This window comes from Bos javanicus, chromosome 16 (assembly GCF_032452875.1).
Source record: "Bos javanicus breed banteng chromosome 16, ARS-OSU_banteng_1.0, whole genome shotgun sequence".
Taxonomy (NCBI): domain Eukaryota; kingdom Metazoa; phylum Chordata; class Mammalia; order Artiodactyla; family Bovidae; genus Bos; species Bos javanicus.
In genome coordinates, this window is record NC_083883.1 from 27,489,843 (window position 1) to 27,509,563 (window position 19,721).

Genomic DNA, 19,721 nt, shown 5'->3' on the forward strand with positions numbered 1-19,721 from the left:
GCTGGCCCAAATGCCTCCAGCAGCAGAAATACCACAGGGAGAAGGGGGAGGCAGAGAGGGACGCACACAGACACGCTGCCTTCCGACACCTCCGAAGCACCTTTAATGAATCCCCTGCCTGCCTCACGTGTTGAACTGCTTTTTCCAGGGGCGTCTGTGAGCACACTAAAGGGGCTGACTGGGCTTGGGCCAACAGCTCTTGAGAAGTTGCTCTCCGCGGCACAAGGACCTTCTCCATCTCCAGAGGCGACTATTCACTGAATGCACCGGCAGCGGGGCCTGAGCAGATTGGCACGTTCCATTTTGCAGCAAAAGAGCTGCTCCAGCCACCCTGACATCATGTCTGCACAAAATGAGCTTTCACAGGGGTCAGGACCCTCACGTGGGGAGGCGTTTCCATGCTAAGCAGAGCATCTTTCTTTGGGATTTAGGAAAGCGAAAGGTAAAAACTGGCCTTAGGCACAGCAGAGAAGTCTCCTTCCAGACAGGCAGTCCTAACTCCGTCTCATATTTATAAAACTCCTGTCTTCTGACCCTGCCTTCTCGGTACCCACGAAGTGTAGAGGAAACAGCCTTGTTGCCCCTGATGTACAGATGAAACCAAAGCATGGAGAGGTTAAGTGACTTGCTTCAGAGATGACAGAGCTGGTCACAGTGGGTGGGGGTGACAGAGGGGTCACTCTCTGGCAACCACACCTTTGCAGATTAACCGACAGCCTGAGAAGACTGAATCTTTGCAGGACCGGAGGCTAGGGCTGCCAAAGGATGTGTGGAGGAAGGACGTGCATCTGAAGAAAACGTTGCAGCCCACCTCCCAGGAGCTCAGAGGAAGGAGCACTACAAGGCGGAGGGCCCATGGGCACTCTTTCTGTGCTCACGAACTCCATCCCCTCTGCCCAACATCCCCAAGAGGGGAAACACCCAAAGCCACCCTGGGCCCCCTAGTGGCCCTGTCCAGCTCTAGTTCTCCGGTTAGCTCCATCGTCCCCGTGAAGGCTGGAAAAGACGGTGAGTCTCCTGCAGTCAAGCCTCAAACATCTCTTCACAGATTCTCCATCCTCCCAAACAGCCTTTCTCCCTCCTGCCCTGTTCTTCTTTCTGTCCAGTGGGTGCGGGCATCCAGAATTCAAAGCTTAAACGTCATCCTAATAATAACAAAGATTAAACCTCCTGCCTTCAAAAAGAATCGGCCATCAACAGAATCAAGTTCTGTTGTTATCATTGTGTTATTATTATTACTATTACCAATGTGGCACAACTCCTCACCCTCCTTACTGGCTTCTCCTCTTTAGAATGTGGCTGTTTCCTGGGATTCCTCCTCATTCCCTCTTCTACACACTCTTCCTGGGAAAGTTAAGCCTCCTCCCTGCCCCCCATATCCCCCAGCTCCTGCCCCGCTCTCCATGTAGCTGATGCACAAGTCTAATCTCTGGCCCTACTCCCTTTCCCGGGCACCTGAGTTTTCAACTGCCTGATGGACAGATGGTGTCCAAATGTAATTAGCTGGGCATGTAGGTCCAACCTGCCTTTCCAGCCTCCTCTCTTGTCTCTTCTCAATCTATCTGTCCTTTACTAATGCTGTCCTTGTCTTTGGTACATATTCTTTCTCAATCTCAGCATCTGAGCATTACTCAATCCTCAGCATTACTCGATCCTCTCTCCTGAAAAAGAAAATCATCTCTCAACGAATACCTTCTATGCCTGGAAAATTATTTTACTGTTCGAGACTTTGCTCAAGTGTTCTCTTCTTTGATAAGCTGCCCCTGCTCCTCCTCCATCCCCAGAGCCTCCAATATAAATCTCCACCATAGGGCCTGCCACAGGAATCATGACAGTGAGTTCTATACTGGAGCCAAGGACCAGTGACCACCAGGGGATTTCAATACCACACACCTGTCTCAGCATGTGCTACTGGCTGTTGTCATGCATTTGTTATACTATATTCCTTCAAAACAAAGGAAGCTCTTGGTAGGCTAACCCCAGCAGAGTCAATGTAGCAAACATTCATTATTCACGAGCACTTTGTTGGTGATGATGTTGACACCTCACATAGTTACGATACTTTCCCCTACTCATGAATTTGATTCTCACAACAATTATGGGAGGGAGATGGTCCAAATATTTCACAAATAATGAAACTGAGGCAGAAATTAGGTTACCATCACTAGGCTAGCTGGTGACAATAGCAAGGAAAACTGACTGTGTACTTTCCACTGGACCCTACATGGCTCCAGCTCTTTGCCTCAAGAAATGAAGACATACCCACCAAGTCATCATTGCCAGTAAAAGAGCACCTCCCGTTCTATAAAACAATGGTGTAAACAGATAGGTGTTATTAAAAAAAAAAAAAAAAAAAAAAACTGGTCTACCATTTACAATCCAGTGGTAAAAATCTGAGCAAGCCCTTTAAAGGATAAACAGAAATAGCAATTCAAAACTATTGAATTGTTCCACACCAGAGGAACTCAAGTTTCTAAAAGATTATTCCCCTGTTTTAAGTATAATTTAAACATCGAGGTGGCCCCAATGAGCCATTGAGTATATGCTGTCATGCATGTGTGCTAAGATGCTTCAGTAATGTCTGACTCTCTGCAACCCCATGGACTGTAGTCCACAAGCCTCCTTTCCCATGCAATTCTCCAGGTAAGACTAATGGAGTGGGTTGCCATACCCTCCTCCAGGGAATTGTCCCAACCTAGGGATCAAACCGGTGTCTCCTGTGGCTCCTGCACTGCAGGAAGATTCTTGATTCAAGATTCATGAATTCTTGAAGATTCATGTTGGCAGGAAACCCACATGCTGCCATACAACCACTTAAAGTTGCAAATTCCACTCCCAAAAGAAACTGTGAAAATGTATCCTTGGGTTAGATCCTGACCCTGAGACTCAGAGTTACCAGAAGCAGTCTAATAGAACAGGGAGAGCCTCTCCTAGGATTAACCCTCTAAACCTATCAAGTTTCTACAAAACAAGCAGATTCTGTTATTTCTGCCTGAAGAGAATCAGAATCTTCTGATTTTAAGTGTTTAGGTTAAATCCAAAGGATTCTTCTATGTACTGAGACTCTGAAACTGGAAACCAGCTACATCAGTCACAATGTCGCACAGCATCCAAACTGTAAAGAATCCACTGTAAGAATGGGTTTTCTTTCTTTCTTCAAAGACTCTCTCTCTCGCTGGCTCACCCAATTTAACCACATATGTCTTTTAGAAAGGCAATCAAATCAAAGAAATAAGGACTTTTTGTATCTTGGTTACTTGGAGAAAAAGGTATATTGAACCAGAGTGACCCTCCTTGTTTGGCTCTGCCCCCTCACTGGTAATTCCAAGACAGAGAAGTCACCAATTTCAAACAGAAACATGAGATAACCAGGTTGAACCGTCATTTCCAAAAACACCTTACTCATCCTTTCTCTTGAGAAGGTCAATTGATTGAGATAATAACGAAATGAGCACTCACCAAACTTACCGGGCTCTGTAATTCTTCTCATCTCGAAGGATAATATTCCATTTCTGGAGACATCTGCTGGATGCACTCACAATTGTGCCCACCCACAGTCCCCCTGCCCTCCTGGGGCTGCCTGTTTTTTATCTTCACAGTGAAGTAAAAGGGGCTCTCAAGTTTGCTGTCACTGCCAAATAATGTCAAGAACTATTCTGCTTTATTTCTCTGATGCTCCAGTTTACCTTGTTTCAGATTAGTAAAGCAATTACAATACTCTCAATTAAGAAGCTATCTTACAATGCACTTTCAATTCCAGTTGGTGAGCAAGTCACTTAATTATTTCTATTTGTTTTTCTTCTTGAGTGGATAACTTCTTCTGTCTTCGAATAGTAGAGCAATCTTTTTCTGAAAGAAGACAAAATATTGGGCCAAGTTCTTCCCTAAAACTTAGTATCTTCAGCTCATACCATCAAACATGGCTTCCTGGACAGTAGAGTAAGCAGCTCTCAGATAGCATCAACTATCAAACCTTATTCTTACTTCAAAGTTAACTTTTTTGAAGGAACTTTTTGACATGCTCATGATCCTCAGGTATAATTTTTCTTTTTATATTTTGACATATACTAACTAGATTGTCACCATCTAGATTTAGAAAAGGCAGAGGAACAAGAGATCAAATTGCCAACATCTTGGATCACAAAAAAAGCAAGATAGTTCCAGAAAAATATCTACTTCTGCTTTACTGACTACATCAAAGCTTTTGACTGTGTGGATCACAACAAACTGTGGAAAATTCTTCAAGAGATGGGAATGCCAGACCACCTTACCTGCCTCCTGTGAAATCTATATGCAGGTCAAGAAGCAACAGTTAGAACCGGACATGGGACAACGGACTGGTTCTAAAATGGTAAAGGAGTATGTCAAGGCTGTATAGTGTCACCCTGCTTATTTAATTTATATGCAGAGTACCTCATGAGAAATGCTGGGCTGGATGCAGCACAAGCTGGAATCAAGATTGCTGGGAGAAACATCAATAACCTCAGATATGCAGATGACACCATGCTTAAGGCAGAAAGCGAAGAAGAACTAAACAGCCTCTTAATGAAAGTGAAAGAGGACAGTGAAAAGCTGGCTTAAAACTCAACATTCAAAAAAACTAAGATCATGGCATCTGGTCCCATCACTTCGTGGCAGATAGATAGGAAAACAATGGAAACAGAGACAGACTTTATTTTCTTGGGCTCCAAAATCACTGCAGATGGTTACTGCAGCCGTGAAATTAAAAGACACTTGCTCCTTGGAAGAAAAGCTATGACCAACCTAGACAGGATATAAAAAAGCAGAGACATTCCTTTGCCAACAAAGGTCCGTCTAGTCAAAGCTATGGTTTTTCCAGTAGTCATGTATGGATGTGAGAGTTGGACCATAAAGAAAGCTGAGAGCCAAAGAATGGATGCTTTTGAACTGTGGTATTGGAGAAGACTCTTGAGAGTCCCTTGGGCTGTAAGGAGATCCAACCAGTCAATCCTAAAGGAAATCAGTCTTGAATATTCATTGGAAGGACAGATGCTAAAGCTGAAACTCCAATACTTTGGCCACCTGATTCGAAGAACTGACTCATTGAAAAAGACCCTGATGCTGGGAAAGATTGAAGGCAGGAGGAGAAGATAAGATGGCTAGATGGCATCACCGACTCAATGGACATAGTTTGAGCAATTTCCAGCAGTTGGGGATGGACAGGGAAGCCTGGCATGCCACAGTCCATGAGGTCACAAAGAGTCAAACACAACTGAGCAACTGCACTGAACTGAACTAGGTTACCATCTACATCATATAAATGAAAAGACAGGTTTAAAGGCTAGATTTCCCAGGTGGCACCAGTGGTAAAGAACCCGCCTGCCAATACAGGAGACATAAGATGCGAGTTCAATCCTGGGTCAGGAAGATCCCCTGGAGGTGACATGGCAACCCACTCCAGTATCCTTGCCTGGAGAATCCCACGGACAGAGGAGCCTGGAAGGCTACAGTCCATATAGGGTGGTAAAAAATTGAACATGACTGAAGCGACTTAGCATGTGGAATGGCAAAGAGGAAAGTCTTGACCAACAGGCCTGACTGCTTATTGGTTTTTGTCTATTTGTAGGATGATTCGATGCACATGAGTTTGGGTGGACTCCAGGAGTTGGTGATGGACAGGGAGGCCTGGCGTGCTGCGATTCATGGGGTCACAAAGAGTCGGACACGACTGAGCGACTGATCTGATCTGATCTGACGAGATCAAACTCCTAGAGAATGTTTCTTCAAATTAAAAAAGAAAAAAAGAGGACAGAAAAAATAAAAATCTCGTCCTCTCACTGTGTTAAGAAAATTAAAGGTGGTGACACGTGTAAAGACACCATGCAAACCGTAACATTCTAAACATGTATCAGCTAAAGTTATTATCAGTGCTTAACCACATGACATGGAAAAGGACCCCTCTAAAGAATGTCTCACTGGGAATGATAAACAGGAGGGGAAGATGAAAGTCTGAAAGCCACCAGTAGAAGGCCCCCGAAACCAGCCATTTGTTTTTACACCCTTTGCTCCTCCAGGCAGGTAAGACTCGGAGCATGTCTCATTCATTCTCACCGCCTTCCTCAGACAGCCACAGCGACAGGAATGGAGATAAAACACATCCTGATGGGTTCATGGGTGTCTAACCTCTTCCTTTTCTCCATCTGGAGTCAAGGTTTTGGCACCGTGGCCCTCACTTTGTCCTGAGTTGGGAGATTCTGTTGTTGTTGATTTGCTTGTATATTTCCTGCTTTTGAGTCACAACACAAAAAGAGTGCCCCTAGAAATGCAAATCAAAATCATACCTATTGGAATGGCTATTGTTAAAAAAGATAACAAATAATAAGAGTGGTTAAAGATGGAGAGAAAAGGGAACCCTTGCACACTGGTGGTGGGAAGGTAACCTGATGGGTGCAGTCACTGTGAGAAACAGCATTGAGGTTCCTCAAAAAATTAAAAACAGAACTATCACATGATCCAGGTATTCCACTCCTGGGCATATATCCAGAGAAAATGAAAACACTAATTTGAAAAGATATATGCACCCTCATGTCCATAGCAGCATTATTTACAATAGCCAAGATATGAAAGCAACCATAATGTCCATCAGCAGATGAATGGATAAAGAAGATATGGTGTACAGTCAAACGGCGATCATCAAAAAGTCTACAAACAATAAATGCTAGAGAGGGTGTGGAAAAAAGGGAACCCTCTTGCATTGCTGGTGGGAATGTAAATTGATATAGCTACTACAGAAGACGGTGCGGAGATTCCTTAAAAAGCTAGGAATAAAACCACCATATGACCCAGCAATCCCACTGCTAAGAATGTACCCTGAGGAAACTCAAACTGAAAAAGACACATGTACCCCAATGTTCATTGGAGCACTATTTACTGGAATATGGCTAGCTGGAACATGAAAGCAACCTAAATGTCCATCAACAGATGAATGGATAAAGAAGTTGTGGTACATATATACAATGGAATACTGCTGCTGCTGCTGCTGCTAAGTCGCTTCAGTCGTGTCCGACTCTGTGCGACCCCGTAGACGGCAGCCCACCAGGCTCCCCTGTCCCTGGGCTTCTCCAGGCAAGAACACTGGAGTGGGTTGCCATTTCCTTCTCTGATGCATGAAAGTGGAAAGTGAAAGTGAAGTCACGACCCCATGGACCGCAGCCCACCAGGCTCCTCCGTCCATGGGATTTTCCAGGCAAGAGTACTGGAGTGGGGTGCCACTGCCTTCTCCGAATGGAATACTACATAGCCATAAAAAGGAGTGCAGTTGAGTCAGTTCTAATGAGGTAGATGAACCTAGAGCCTATTATACAGAGTGAAGTAGGTCAGAAAGAGAAATATAAATATTGAATACTGACACATATATGTGAATCTAGAAAGATGGTACTGATGAATTTATTTTCAGGGCAGCAGTGGAGAAAAAGACATAGAGAACAGACCTATGGACACAGGGGAGGGGAGAAGAGAGAGGGTGAGAGGTAGGGAGAGAGTAACATGGAAACTAACATTATCATATGTAAAGTAGATAGCCAATGGGAATTTGCTGTGTGACTCAGGGAACTCAAACAGGGGTTCTGTGACAATCTAGAAGGGGGAGGTGGGCAGGGAGATGGCAGGGGACATGGGTGTACCTATGGCTGATTTTTGTTGATATGTGACAGAAAACCACAAAATATTGTAAAGCAATTATCCTTTAATTTAAAAAAAAAATTTTAAGAAGCTATGGTTTATACACCATACAGTACATATAATGGACTATTAGTCATGAAAAAGAATGAAATGTTGCCATTTGCAACAACACAGGTAAACCTTGGGACACTGTGCTTGGTGATGTAAGTCAGAGAGAAACAAATCTTTACATTTTCATTTATATGTGGAATTTAAAAAATAAATGAGCATAATAAAACAGAAACAGACACATATACAGAGAAAAAACTAGAGGTTACCAGTGTGGGGAAAGACACAACAGGGGAAGGGGATTAAGAGGAACAAACTGCTAAGTATAAAATAAATAAGATACAAGGATGTGAAGCACAGCACAGGGAATACAGCCAATATTTTATAATAACCTTAAATGAAGTATAAGCTAAGGAACTATGAAATCACTGTTACATAACTGAAACTAATGTAACACTGTAAATCAACTATACTTCAATAAAAAAAAAGAGTTCTATCAAAGTGGATGGGCCAAAGTTCCAAAATATTCAATAACTGTGGCTTAAAGGGAAATATTTGGGTTGAAATATAAAAAGCAAAACATGCATTTAGCGATTAGCATTTCCATGCCCATGGAGAAAGCTTACCACCTAAAGGATAATCTGGGTCACCATGCCTCACTTTCTAACAGGGTGACCCTGAGAAATAACAGTTCCTACTGCATAGAGCTGTCATGAGGATTAAATGAGTTAACACACGTAATGTGGAAAACAGCATTCGTACAGAGTAAGCACTGTCCAAAGGTTTGCCATTACTACTACTATAACAATTAACAAATTTAATCAGTCACTCAGATGCTGGCCACTTTAAAAACTGTCCCATCTTTTTCCAATCTTTCCTGGTTAGCAACAGTTAAACAGTTTGTTCTTATGAAAATAGACCCATAAGTTGACAAAATGAGGTATCTGATACATGAGAATATACATCTGATGCTTCTGTCCTCAGTGTTATATTTGGTTTTGGTGAAACGTGACTGTGTTTATAAACAAGTTAGAAAAACCTATTTTCTGCCCCTTTCTCTCCCTCAATTCAGAGGCAATGATCCCAACTGACCTCTTTAGACATACGGCTGCTATGTGTGGTTCTTCAATTATCAAACACCAAATGAGCTTACAAAATAAGACAAGGATCAAAGAAGAAGTCTGGAAAAATCACCTTCTTCATCAGTATCAATAAGTAACACTAAATTTTAAACTGAATTAAAAATCTATGTGAAGGGCCTCCCTGGTGGCTCAGTGGTAAAGAACCCATCTGTCAATGCAGAAGACACAGGTCTGATCGCTGTCCCTGGTCCGGGAGGATCCCACATGCTGGGGTGCAGCTAACCCCATGTGCCACAACTCCTGAAGCCCAAGTGCCCTAGAGCCCCTGCTGCACAAGAAGAGAAGCTCCCGCAGTGAGAAGCCTGTGCACCGCAACTAGAGGAAACCCGGGTTCGCTGCAACGAGAGAAAAGACCTCACAGCAGCAAAGACCCAGCACAGCCAAAAACTAAATAAATAAAATTATATATATATATATTATATAAACATATATATGCAAAAGAAAGTCTCAGAAATCATACATATATAAAAGAAAGTCTCAGAAATAAGCCCATTTAAAAAAGAAAGTATGTGAAAAAATAGTTTAATGCAAGCTTCTGCCTTCAAATTTTCGAGAAGAAACCAGCCCTTACTTGTCCGTTTCCTAGGGAGCAAGGACTACGTTCCCTTATCTGCTCATCCCCCAGGCATGCAAGACACTCACAAAAGATGAATGGATAGAGGGGAAAAACAGAGTTGGTTTCACCCAGAGTACAGAACCCATCAAATTCTTATAATCACAGAATTAAAGAATGTGAGTGATATGGAAGGAACTGAGCGAAGGAGAAGTTACACCAGTTGCCCAAAGCCACGGAGCTATTTAACAGCCAAGACCGGACTCAATCTGTCACCTCTATAAAGAACGCAGAGCTCTTGAGGTATACAGAGCTTCCCAGCTAAGGGCAAATCTCTGTGGCCTTTTGGAAGCTTTTGAAATATGCTTCTGACACCAGGAAAAGAATCATGTGGGTGCTTTCCTTCACATATCTAATCAATATTTCCTGGAGAGCGATCTTCACCTACATTCTTTGTTACTCTCAGGAATGAAAGAACCACTGATTCACTCTCCAGCTCGCCACTTCAGGCCTCTGAGATGAGAGATTTGCTACTGGCGGAATGAAATCCTTCTCTCATGTCTCCCAGAGCTTTCAGATTTCACTTCAGGGATAAATCAAAAGCATTCCCATGCTGCTTATATTAGAGTGGCCTTTTGTTAAAGAAACATGCTTTATAGTTTGAGGCGTTGGGACTTTTGTTTACAGACCGAATTAAGTACAGGGTGAAATTGTGGCTTTTAGACATAACATCGCAGGAAAAGTTTATGGTCCACAGTGTAAGAAATCTTTCTCAAACTCCAAAGAACTAGCACCTCCAAATCAGTGAGCCAGGCAGACAGCGTTTGTTCCTGTCTCCTGGCACACAGCTCGATGCTACAGCCACGTGGCCCAAACAAGACCTCAAGGAGCTTAAGCCAATGATACTAGTGACACAACTCTGATGAGCAGGCAGGGCAGCCCCTCAGGGAGTGCCCTGGGTCAGAGACTGGGAGGCAGAGAAAGGAACAGCACAGCTCAGATGATATTATGTTCCCGCTCTAAACCCTTAGTAGCCCCCACTGCCTGCTGTGCGACACTCAGAATCCTCACTTGGGCTTCCAAGGACACTTATGATAGGCTTCCAATCTATTCGCCCTCTTTACCTGCTGGTTTCCTCTTTACCTGCTGGTTTCTATCCCTGGGTCAGGACGAACCCCTGGAGAATGGAACAGCTACCCACTCCAGTATTCTTGCCTGGAGAATTCCATGGACAGAGGAGCCTGGCAGGCTACAGTCCAAGGGGTCACAAAGACTCAGACATGACTGAACAACTGACACGTGCCCTTTTCATACCATGTTCCAAAAGATCTAGACTGTTCTCTCTCCCTGAACGGTCCAAACACGTCACCAACTCCTTGCTGCTGCTGCTAAGTTGCTTCAGTTGTGTCTGACTCTGTGAGACCCCATAGACGGCAGCCCACCAGGCTCCCCCGTCCCTGGGATTCTCCAGGCAAGAACACTGGAGTGGGTTGCCATTAGCTTCTCCAATGCATGAAAGTGAAAAGTGAAAGTAAAGTTGCTCAGTCGTGTCTGACTCTTCGCAACTCCATGGACTGCAGCCTTCCAGGCTCCTCCGTCCATGGGATTTTCCAGGCAAGAGTACTGGAGTGGGGTGCCATTGCCTTCTCCGCACCAACTCCTTAGCCCTGCACAAAATGCCTCTTTTGAGATGCTCTAACCATTCCCTCCCTCAGATCCTATCCTCAGTGCCATCTTTCGCCTGGAAACTTTCCTGAGTTCTCTACCAACCTCCTAGACCACCTCCAAATGGCTGTGGCCTGAACTGCCATGACACTCCTGCACTTTTGTAACTGTCCATGGTAATTATTTTCTAAATTGTGCAGCAGTAATTTGGAATCTTTTTTCTTGCTGTCCATCAGCCTTACTGAGCACCTTCTGTGTATGAGATGCCACGCTGGGTGCCCGGGACATGAAAATTAAGATAGAGTCAAAGTGCTTGCCTTCAGTGGGCTTACAGTCTTGTGAATGAAACAACACCATAGCAAAGGGTTACACTCAGCTCAGGGGAGAAATGAAATGTGAAAGAGATAATGGCATTTGAAGCTGGGTCTTAAAGAGAAATGTGCTCATTGGGCAAAAAATAGAGAGGAAGGAACGGTTCTTCAAGGTAAAAAGAACATTATATACAGCGGTGCTTGGCACAGGGTGGGGACAAGTGCTCAGTGTTTCCTGAATGAATAAAACAAGTGGGGAAGATTATAGATTGGTCAGTCCCCCTCCTCACTACTGTCTATGTTTACTGAGTGCATTCATGACCCTCATCCATCACAGCAACTCCAGAAATTAGGTAGCATCATCCTCATTTTATGGATGAGGAAACTGAGGCTTCTAAGCCCCAAAGCTGCAAAGCTATCAAGCAGCAGAACTTGGCCACTGTTCCTAATAATATGTTGCTGTTGTTTAGTTGTTCAGTCATGTCTGACTCTTTTGCAACCCTATGGACTGTAGCCCACCAGGCTCCTCAGACCTTGGGATTGCCCAGGCAGGAATACTGGAGTGGGTTGCCATTTTCTTCTCCAGGGGATCTTTCTGATCTAGGGATTGAACCTGTGTCTCCTGCACTGGCAGATGGATTCTTTACCACTGAGCCACCAGGGAAGCCCTCTTGATAATACAAGGATGTGCTAATGAGTTTGCCTTCAAGAACCTAAATACAAAGCAAACTCTTAGCTCTCTTCCTCTAAGCCAGGGTGGGCCACTCCAGCCAGTGATCAAATACCCAAATAGCATCTCTGGGAACACACACTGAGAAAGAAGCAGCCAAAGAAGCCATGCTCCATGCAGACTCCGGGCACAGCGAGGTCCTGTGTCTCACCATGAACCTGGTATTAGTGCTCTCAGTACATGATGTTAGTGATCCCAAATGCGGGCACTTTTTCCTTAATATACAAATGACAGCCTGGAAAGAGCCATCCAAAGGTCCCCTCAGGCCAACTCAGGCTCATTAAAGCTCTCCTAGGGCTCCAAGAATTGAATTGACCCTCCAGCTTTCTAGGACAAAGCATTTCATTTTCCATGCAGTTCTTTCCCTCCCTTCTTTCTTCACATGATCATTTTCTCAATCTCTCCCGTTCCAGTTCAGGCTTTTTCTTGTCACTCTTGTATAGGGCACAAGCTTTTTTTTCTTTTTTTTTTTTGCCTAGCTGAGACTATTATATCTTGCTATTGTCATGTTCCTTTTCCATTGAAAGCAATCAAAAATGAAAATCCACATTTCAGAACAGTGTCTATTAAACAGGCACCTTTTTTATGGTTGGGGGAAAAAAAAAACAGCACTGAGTTTTAGCACAGAGTTTCAGCTCTGTGTGCCACTGAAAGATCAGACACCTGGGTGAGACTTTCCCACTTTTACAGGTCATTTGTATTTGGGTATTGGACAGAGGTGGCAGAAAATCCAGTTATCTTACTCCAACTTATCTTAATGAATACTTTAGCTTAAAGCATTGCCAGAGTGTGGGCTTCCCTTGTGGCTCAGCTGGTAAAGAATCCACCTGCAATGTGGGAGAGCTGGGTTCAATCCCTGGGTTGGGAAGATCCCCTGGAGAAGGGAAAGGCTACCCACTCCAGTATTCCAGCCTGGAGAATTCCATGGATCAAAGTGTAGTCCTGGGACCAGTAGTGACTGCATCACATGTGAGCTTATTGGAAATGGAGATTCTCAGGCCCACCCCAGTGATTTGTATGCACATGAGAATTTTAGAAGCACTGGTCTGGAATTAAGATGAACCTGATTTAATAAAACCCTCCTGGACCCTCCACATAGATTTCTTTCCTAAGAAACAAATCTCTGTATAGTGAACTCCTCAAAACATCATCCACCACCTTTCTCCACCCAAATTGTTTATTCATGGAAGAATTTTGAAATGATAAATCATCTTCCAGAAATCACACTCTCAGCCTGAGGGGAGTTCCAAATGACACAAAGCTGATGGTCAGCCTTTCTGCAGCATGTGAGAACTAAGAAGGGAGAGGTGACAGGCGACCCTCCTCCCACCTTCTTTGAGGCCCTGGATCTTTTTGCGGACATCTTCACCTCTCAGAAGAGAGGAGTGAAAGACGTGTTGTACAGTCACATGGGTGACTAATGTGGGAGACTGGGGAGGCTGTGCTGTGTCCGGAATCTGAGATCCTTGAGGGGGGATGCTCTGTAAACACAAACGGCAGAACCAAGGGCCAGCCTTCAAATCTAGGCTGTGCTTGGACTTAGACACTTCCAATAACAACAGTCAACAGACAGGTAGATGAACCCTCCTTAACCTGTCGTCTAGATCGGAGAAAGGGATGGAGAAAATGGAGAATCAGATGCCCCTGGTTTAAGGAAACGACAAGGCTGTACTGCCCACCTGGTCCTACTCACCCTCCAAGTGGAGCGAAAGCCCACGGCAGGAGAGGCTGTCACCAGAGCCCAGGCAGGCCATACTGGTGCTGGCCTAGCATCCCTGTTGACTTTGTCCTCTATGAAGAGGACACCTGCCTCAGAGACATTTCTATTTAAAAAAAAAAAAAAAAGACCACCAAAAAAGTTACCTCTTGTTGGAAAACCCAAACATGACCAGCTCCTCATACAGCATCTTCTCACTAATTCCCATAGACAGGCACATCACAAGAAGCTCCTTTAGACTCCGGGCATCTTTCAGACCTCTAAGTGCAGCACCTGAGTTATCGATTACTCCATATTAAAGCCCAACTTGGTACTCCCCTCCCCAACTTCTGCTAATTTTTCACTCCTTATTTCCACCTTCACCTTTGAATTCTCTAAAACAGCAGTATTTTAAAACACTAAAATAGTTTACTTACATCATTCAATACCTGCTTTTCCAGCAATTATGATTTATTTATTAACATTTGTCAGTTCCAGACACACGATTCTGCCCTTTTAACATGCCCACATCAGCAAGCTCTCAGAGAATCTGGAACGAACAGCAATGAGCAGTGGAGGCAGAAAGACTCTAAGGCTCTGAAATTCAGACAGGAAAGGCATCGGTCTTCCTCTACCACAGCCAAAAGAGAGCCTTGTCCCCCAGAGCCGAGTATGTTAGAGATTAACCACCTATGCGGACTGAGGCTCTGAATCTGATTTCAGCTAACTTCCACTTCACAGAAAAGCACTCGGCTTTACTTCCCCTGTAAACCGGGCTGAATGAGCCAAGCAATCCTCCAGAAACACATCTGAAGGAAGACCTCTGCGTCCCCTCCCCACCCCCAGCGCGCACGGGCATGCCCGAACACTGCACCTCCCAAGGCGAGAGAAAGCTAACTTTCAAATAAACCTGTCCTGCAGCCAGTCTGGCCACGTTTCCAGACCCGTCACATTCACAAAGGTGGTTCTTGCAACTCTCGCCTAAATCCAGAAGCCGAAACCTGACCTCTGTCTCCTGAGGCCACAAAAGTCCACAAAGTTTACTCCTTTACCACAAACGCACCACTTTCTCTCTCTCTCTCTCTCTCTCTCTCTCTCAGTTTCTCTTTGGCCAAAGTGAAAATAATGGGCCAGGCTTATTGTCTTTCCTTCGGAGAAGCCAGGCTGGGTGGCTAGTGGGAAGCTCCAGACAGAATGTGGGTGTGTGAATCTGTGCAGGCTCCACAGAGGAATTTTCTGGGAACTCCAGGGGTTTTGAATGAAGAAGGGTAGTCTCAGGGCTGGGACACGGGGGCTCCTCAGGTTTTCAGGTACCCCAGAAGTCTGGGGGGTTGGGGGGAGGCAGGGACTGGAGGGGCCAGGGCTGTCCTGCCAGCCAGGCTCCCCTACCCTGCCATCCCAGGCCCTCCCGGCCACCGCGGGGTCACTCACCGCCCGTGAGCTGTGCAGGGCCGAAGCACAGCGCCAGCTGAAACCACAGGATCACGGCCAAGAGTCTCTGGGGGGACTGAGGCTGCTGCTGCTGCTGCTGCTCTAAAAATCCATCTCCATTGCTCGGGTTCATTCCATGATACATCTTTCATCCACAGAGGGCATCCGGCTTGCAAGAGTCTGCAACCAGGAGCGAACACGACAATACCCCAGGCTGCCGGGGCTCGGGGGCCACGCTCCCCCCGCCCCCTCTCCGCCCTGGGACCCGGAGCCTGGGTTTCCCCGGCTCCATCCCCGTTCCTCCCCCGCGCGGGCCCCCGCCCCCTTTCCCACGGCGAGATTTCCTCCACACACACACCCAGCGCGGGGTACACTGAGTAACAGCCGCCACGGGATGCTGCGCGTGCAGCAGGGATGGAGGAGGGGAGGGAGGGCAGGGGTTAGCGCACATTGGCTCAGCTCCGGTCCCCGGGATTCAGCGGCTGTAGCCGCGACGGGAAAGTCTAAAGCCTTTCAGCCTCTCGAGGCTGAAAAAACACTTTTCCCTGGGCCTATACATTTCACTCTTAGGGATCTCACGATGTGGCCACCGGATCCCCCCAGCTACTTCTCTGGTTTTCCCCAGGATCCGGATGGGTCCTATTGCCCAGTCCCCAGTGAGATTTCTCTGCGCTGTCAGAAAAAAAAAAAAAAATCCTTCCTCGGGGAGCGGAACCAGGCACCAACTCCCCCTCCACGGCCTGCGCGCGCCTCCCCGGGATGGGAAGCCCCTTCCAGGGCTCTCGATCTTACCTGTGGGTCTCATGCATGCAGCTTCCTTCCCTCCTCCGCCTCCTCCCCCCGCCAGTCTAACCCGCATCTGTGCGCGACCTCTGCTGCCGCCGCTGCGCGAGCGAGCGAGACGGAAGCCTCGGCGGCGGCGGCGGCGGCGGCGGCGCCCGGCTCCAGCTCCCCCCGCCCGCGCTCTCCCTCCCTTGGCTCCCGGAGCGGACGGGTGCGGGGGTTGGGGGCGGGGGGGAGGGGGGGTGGCGGGAGGATGGCAGCCCGGCCGCGCGCCCCCGAGGAGGCGCCCGCGCGCCCGCTACCTGAGCTCGCGAGCGCGCGGCGGCGGCGGCGCGGAAAGAGGGAGGTGGCGGGGGCGGGGCGGAGGCGCGCAGCCGGGACACGCACGCGGGCACGCGCCTCGCAGACCCAGCCGGCGCCGCGGCTGGGGAAGGGGCCTCGAGAGCGCGGGGAGGGGGAAGGGGCCCGCCGTCGCCGCTGCCGCGACCAATGGGAAGCCCGCGCGCCTGCACCTGTCGGGACGCCAGGCGCCTGGCGAACGGTTCCCACACGCCTAAGGCCGGGTCGCCCCTTCGCTGGCGCAGGACCACAGCGGTCCCCGCCTGGGCTGCGCGCGAGCCCGGGTGGCCGCCGCGGCCTCCGCGCGTCCTCCCGTGCCCCCAGCGCGCCGCACGGCGCGGGAGAGCTCCCCGCTTTAGGCTACTGCCGGGGTGGTGGCTCCGATCCGTGGGACAAGAGTGAGCAGCCCGGCCGGTCCCCACCCCAGGACCCTGACCACCGACCCGGTTCACGTGGGCAGGGAGGGGAGGTGGCCGGTTGCCAAAGTCTCTTCTTTTCCAGCGTTTAGCTCTCCCTACCTCTCCCGCCACCACCCCCAACCCCGTCCCACCAAGGCTCTGCGTGTCCGCTTGGAGCCCGGTTGACACTCTTCTCCCTCTTTGGTTCCCTTGTTATTTGCCCTTTTGCGAGCCGCAGGCTTTGCGCACGAGGACTCTTAGCCTGTCTTGGAGATTCGCTGGCCCCTCGGAACCTCCGCCGGGCGCGCGGAAGATTGAGTACGGAGGAGGGGGGGGGGCGGAGATGGGAGGCTTCGGGGGCCGTGGATCGGAACTCAAGGGGGTCGAGGATGTTTGCCCTCCCAGCCCGCGGTGGGGAGAGTTCGCCTCGTCTGTGCTGTCTCGATGCGGGTTTCGGTGTCCGAGCCCACCCCGCAGCTGGGGGCGACTCACTCCCCACTGGTTCTGACCGCTCGCTGTCCCTGCGTGAGACTGGTCTTTCTCAGCCTGCCTGGCTCCAAGGCCGACGTTCCAGCCACGGTAGTTAAGGGATGTGAGCTAATGAGATGGTGCCGGAAGGCAGCACTTTAGTACCAGCGGCACCCCATTATTCTGTAGCAATTTGTGGATAGGAAAACCATGTTTCGGATCAATCAGATCAGATCAGTCGCTCAGTCGTGTCCGACTCTTTGCGACCCCATGAATCGCAGCACGCCAGGCCTCCCTGTCCATCACCAACTCCCGGAGTTCACTCAGACTCGCGTCCATCGAGTCAGTGATGCCATCCAGCCATCTCATCCTCTGTCGTCCCCTTCTATGCCTCCACCAAATTTCATCCTTTGCTTCTATCGGCTTTCCCCAAATCTCACATACTGTTGATAGTTGGGAAATTACAGCTTTCACTCTGTCGACTCTTACTGGGAGTCATTTTAACAAATTCTTTCAGGATAGATTAACTTTTAGTAGTAGATAAATCAAAGTTTGGTGTGTGTTGTTGTGTGTGGGTTTTTTTTTTTTTTTTTTTTTTTTTGCTTTGTAAAACTGAGATAGCCACTTTGCACAGAATAAGATTTTCACGAGCACAAGTTGGTTTCTGCTAAAGCTTGTGCTTTGGGGCTCCAGAATCTTAGTTGTGTACCCAATGCTTCCAAGGTCCTATGGCTGACCTCTAGAGTCTGAATATTTGTTTTTCTCAGTAAATTTTTTAAAGCTTTCTAATAAGCCATCAAATCAACAAAGCTCAAACACATTCATTGACCAAGGGCATGTCTTTACAATCATAAGAGATATGTCCAAGCACTATTGAGATCTGTTCTCCAGCTGGTAAGTACAATCGTTTTGTACACAGAAAATCAGGATTGAAAGAAACATCCAAGTGTATCTGGTACAATCACAGGACCTATGCTTGAGTCCTCTCCCTGACATTTCTACTAAGTGGTCCCCCAGCCTCATGGAATGCTTGAGGAAACCTGTTATATTTGCCAACAGCTCTCTTAGAAAATCCCTGTTTGTACTGAACTGAAACCAACCTGCCTGACACTTTTACACACTGGTTCTAGCTCTCCCACCTGGTTCCACACGGCAAAATGGAGCTCCTCTTCCTTAAGACAGTGCTTTATCCATTTGGAGATGGCTTTATGTCCCTTTGAATCTTCCCTTCTCTAGGATTAAACTTAGCTACTTTGCAAAGTATTACCAATTCCTGGAGAAAGTAAACTAGAGCCCAACCCTCACATCCCTCCTTTATGGGCTCTCACACTTAGAGTCCCTATCCACCAGCCATAATCACTCCAGGGCCAGGTACCAGCCCCTATGGCTCAAAGCATACTGAAATTATTAAAACTAGCCTGTTATAAACTTGTTTACCCACTCACCTGTTCCTTCTCTTGAAAACCACACATTCCCCACTGTTCCCCTCACTTCCTCTGCCTCCTGATTGGCCCTGGTGCTTCCCCAAGTGGCCCTCTTTCTAGGGAATTGTGAGCAATAAAAACAAAACTTCTTTCCTGACAGTCATTTCCATGTCTGCATGTCTTACCATACCTGATTAAAATGAAGCCTGGATGCCCTTAAAACATGCTACGCTTAGAGGAGGTAAATGGCTGTGCAAATGCACCACTCACTATTATTCCCTAAAGAAGCTTCAGCAAGTTCACCTCAAACACTTCACCCACTAAGCAAAGATGATGTCAGTACTTACCTCATACAACTGCTGAGAGACTTACATGGAATCACAACTAGAAAGTACCTGAAGAGCACCCAGGACATAGTCAGTACTAAGGCAAGCATCTCCAAGGATGTTTAATGCAGATATTAATGATGGAAAATTGGAAACGCCTCGAATAAAGGAATGGATAAATAAATTGTGGTACAGTCACACTGAGGAACAGTATGTAGCCATTAGATTTAAACTAGATCTCCATATAGGACCATGGAGAGCTCTATGAAGCATTTTGGGTGAAAGAAGCAAATTGTGGGACAAAATGGACAGTAGAAGATAATTTATAGAAAAACAGTACCATAGATTTTCTATCAACTGCACCCATGAAATTAAAAGACGCTTACTCCTTGGAAGAAAAGTTATGACCAACCTAGATAGCATATTCAAAAGCAGAGACATTACTTGGCCAACAAAGGTTCGTCTAGTCAAGGCTATGGTTTTTCCAGTGGTCATGTATGGATGTGAGAGTTGGACTGTGAAGAAGGCTGAGTGCCGAAGAATTGATGCTTTTGAACTGTGGTGTTGGAGAAGACTCTTGAGAGTCCCTTGGACTGCAAGGAGATCCAACCAGTCCATTCTGAAGGAGATCAGCCCTGGGATTTCTTTGGAAGGAATGATGCTAAAGCTGAAACTCCAGTACTTTGGCCACCTTATGCGAAGAGTTGATTCATTGGGAAAGACCCTGATGCCGGGAGGGATTGGGGGCAGGAGGAGAAGGGGATGA

General features: G+C 47.0%; 1 protein-coding gene across 6 annotated transcripts in view; it reads right to left on the reverse strand.

The window, feature by feature from the left end:
* The window catches only part of SUSD4 (sushi domain containing 4), a 133,748-nt gene extending 117,411 nt beyond the window's left edge, over positions 1-16,337 (reverse strand). The window contains exons 1-3 of one of the 6 annotated variants that reach the window (XM_061382298.1): positions 16,010-16,165; positions 15,797-15,889; positions 15,218-15,397 (exon numbers count right to left, since the gene is read on the reverse strand). In XM_061382298.1, coding sequence (XP_061238282.1) covers positions 15,218-15,362 — 145 coding nt within the window. In that variant the 5' untranslated portion in view covers positions 15,363-15,397; positions 15,797-15,889; positions 16,010-16,165. The other 5 variants (XM_061382301.1, XM_061382303.1, XM_061382297.1 and 2 more) reach the window with 5 other exon arrangements.
* Between the last annotated feature and the right edge of the window lie 3,384 nt (positions 16,338-19,721).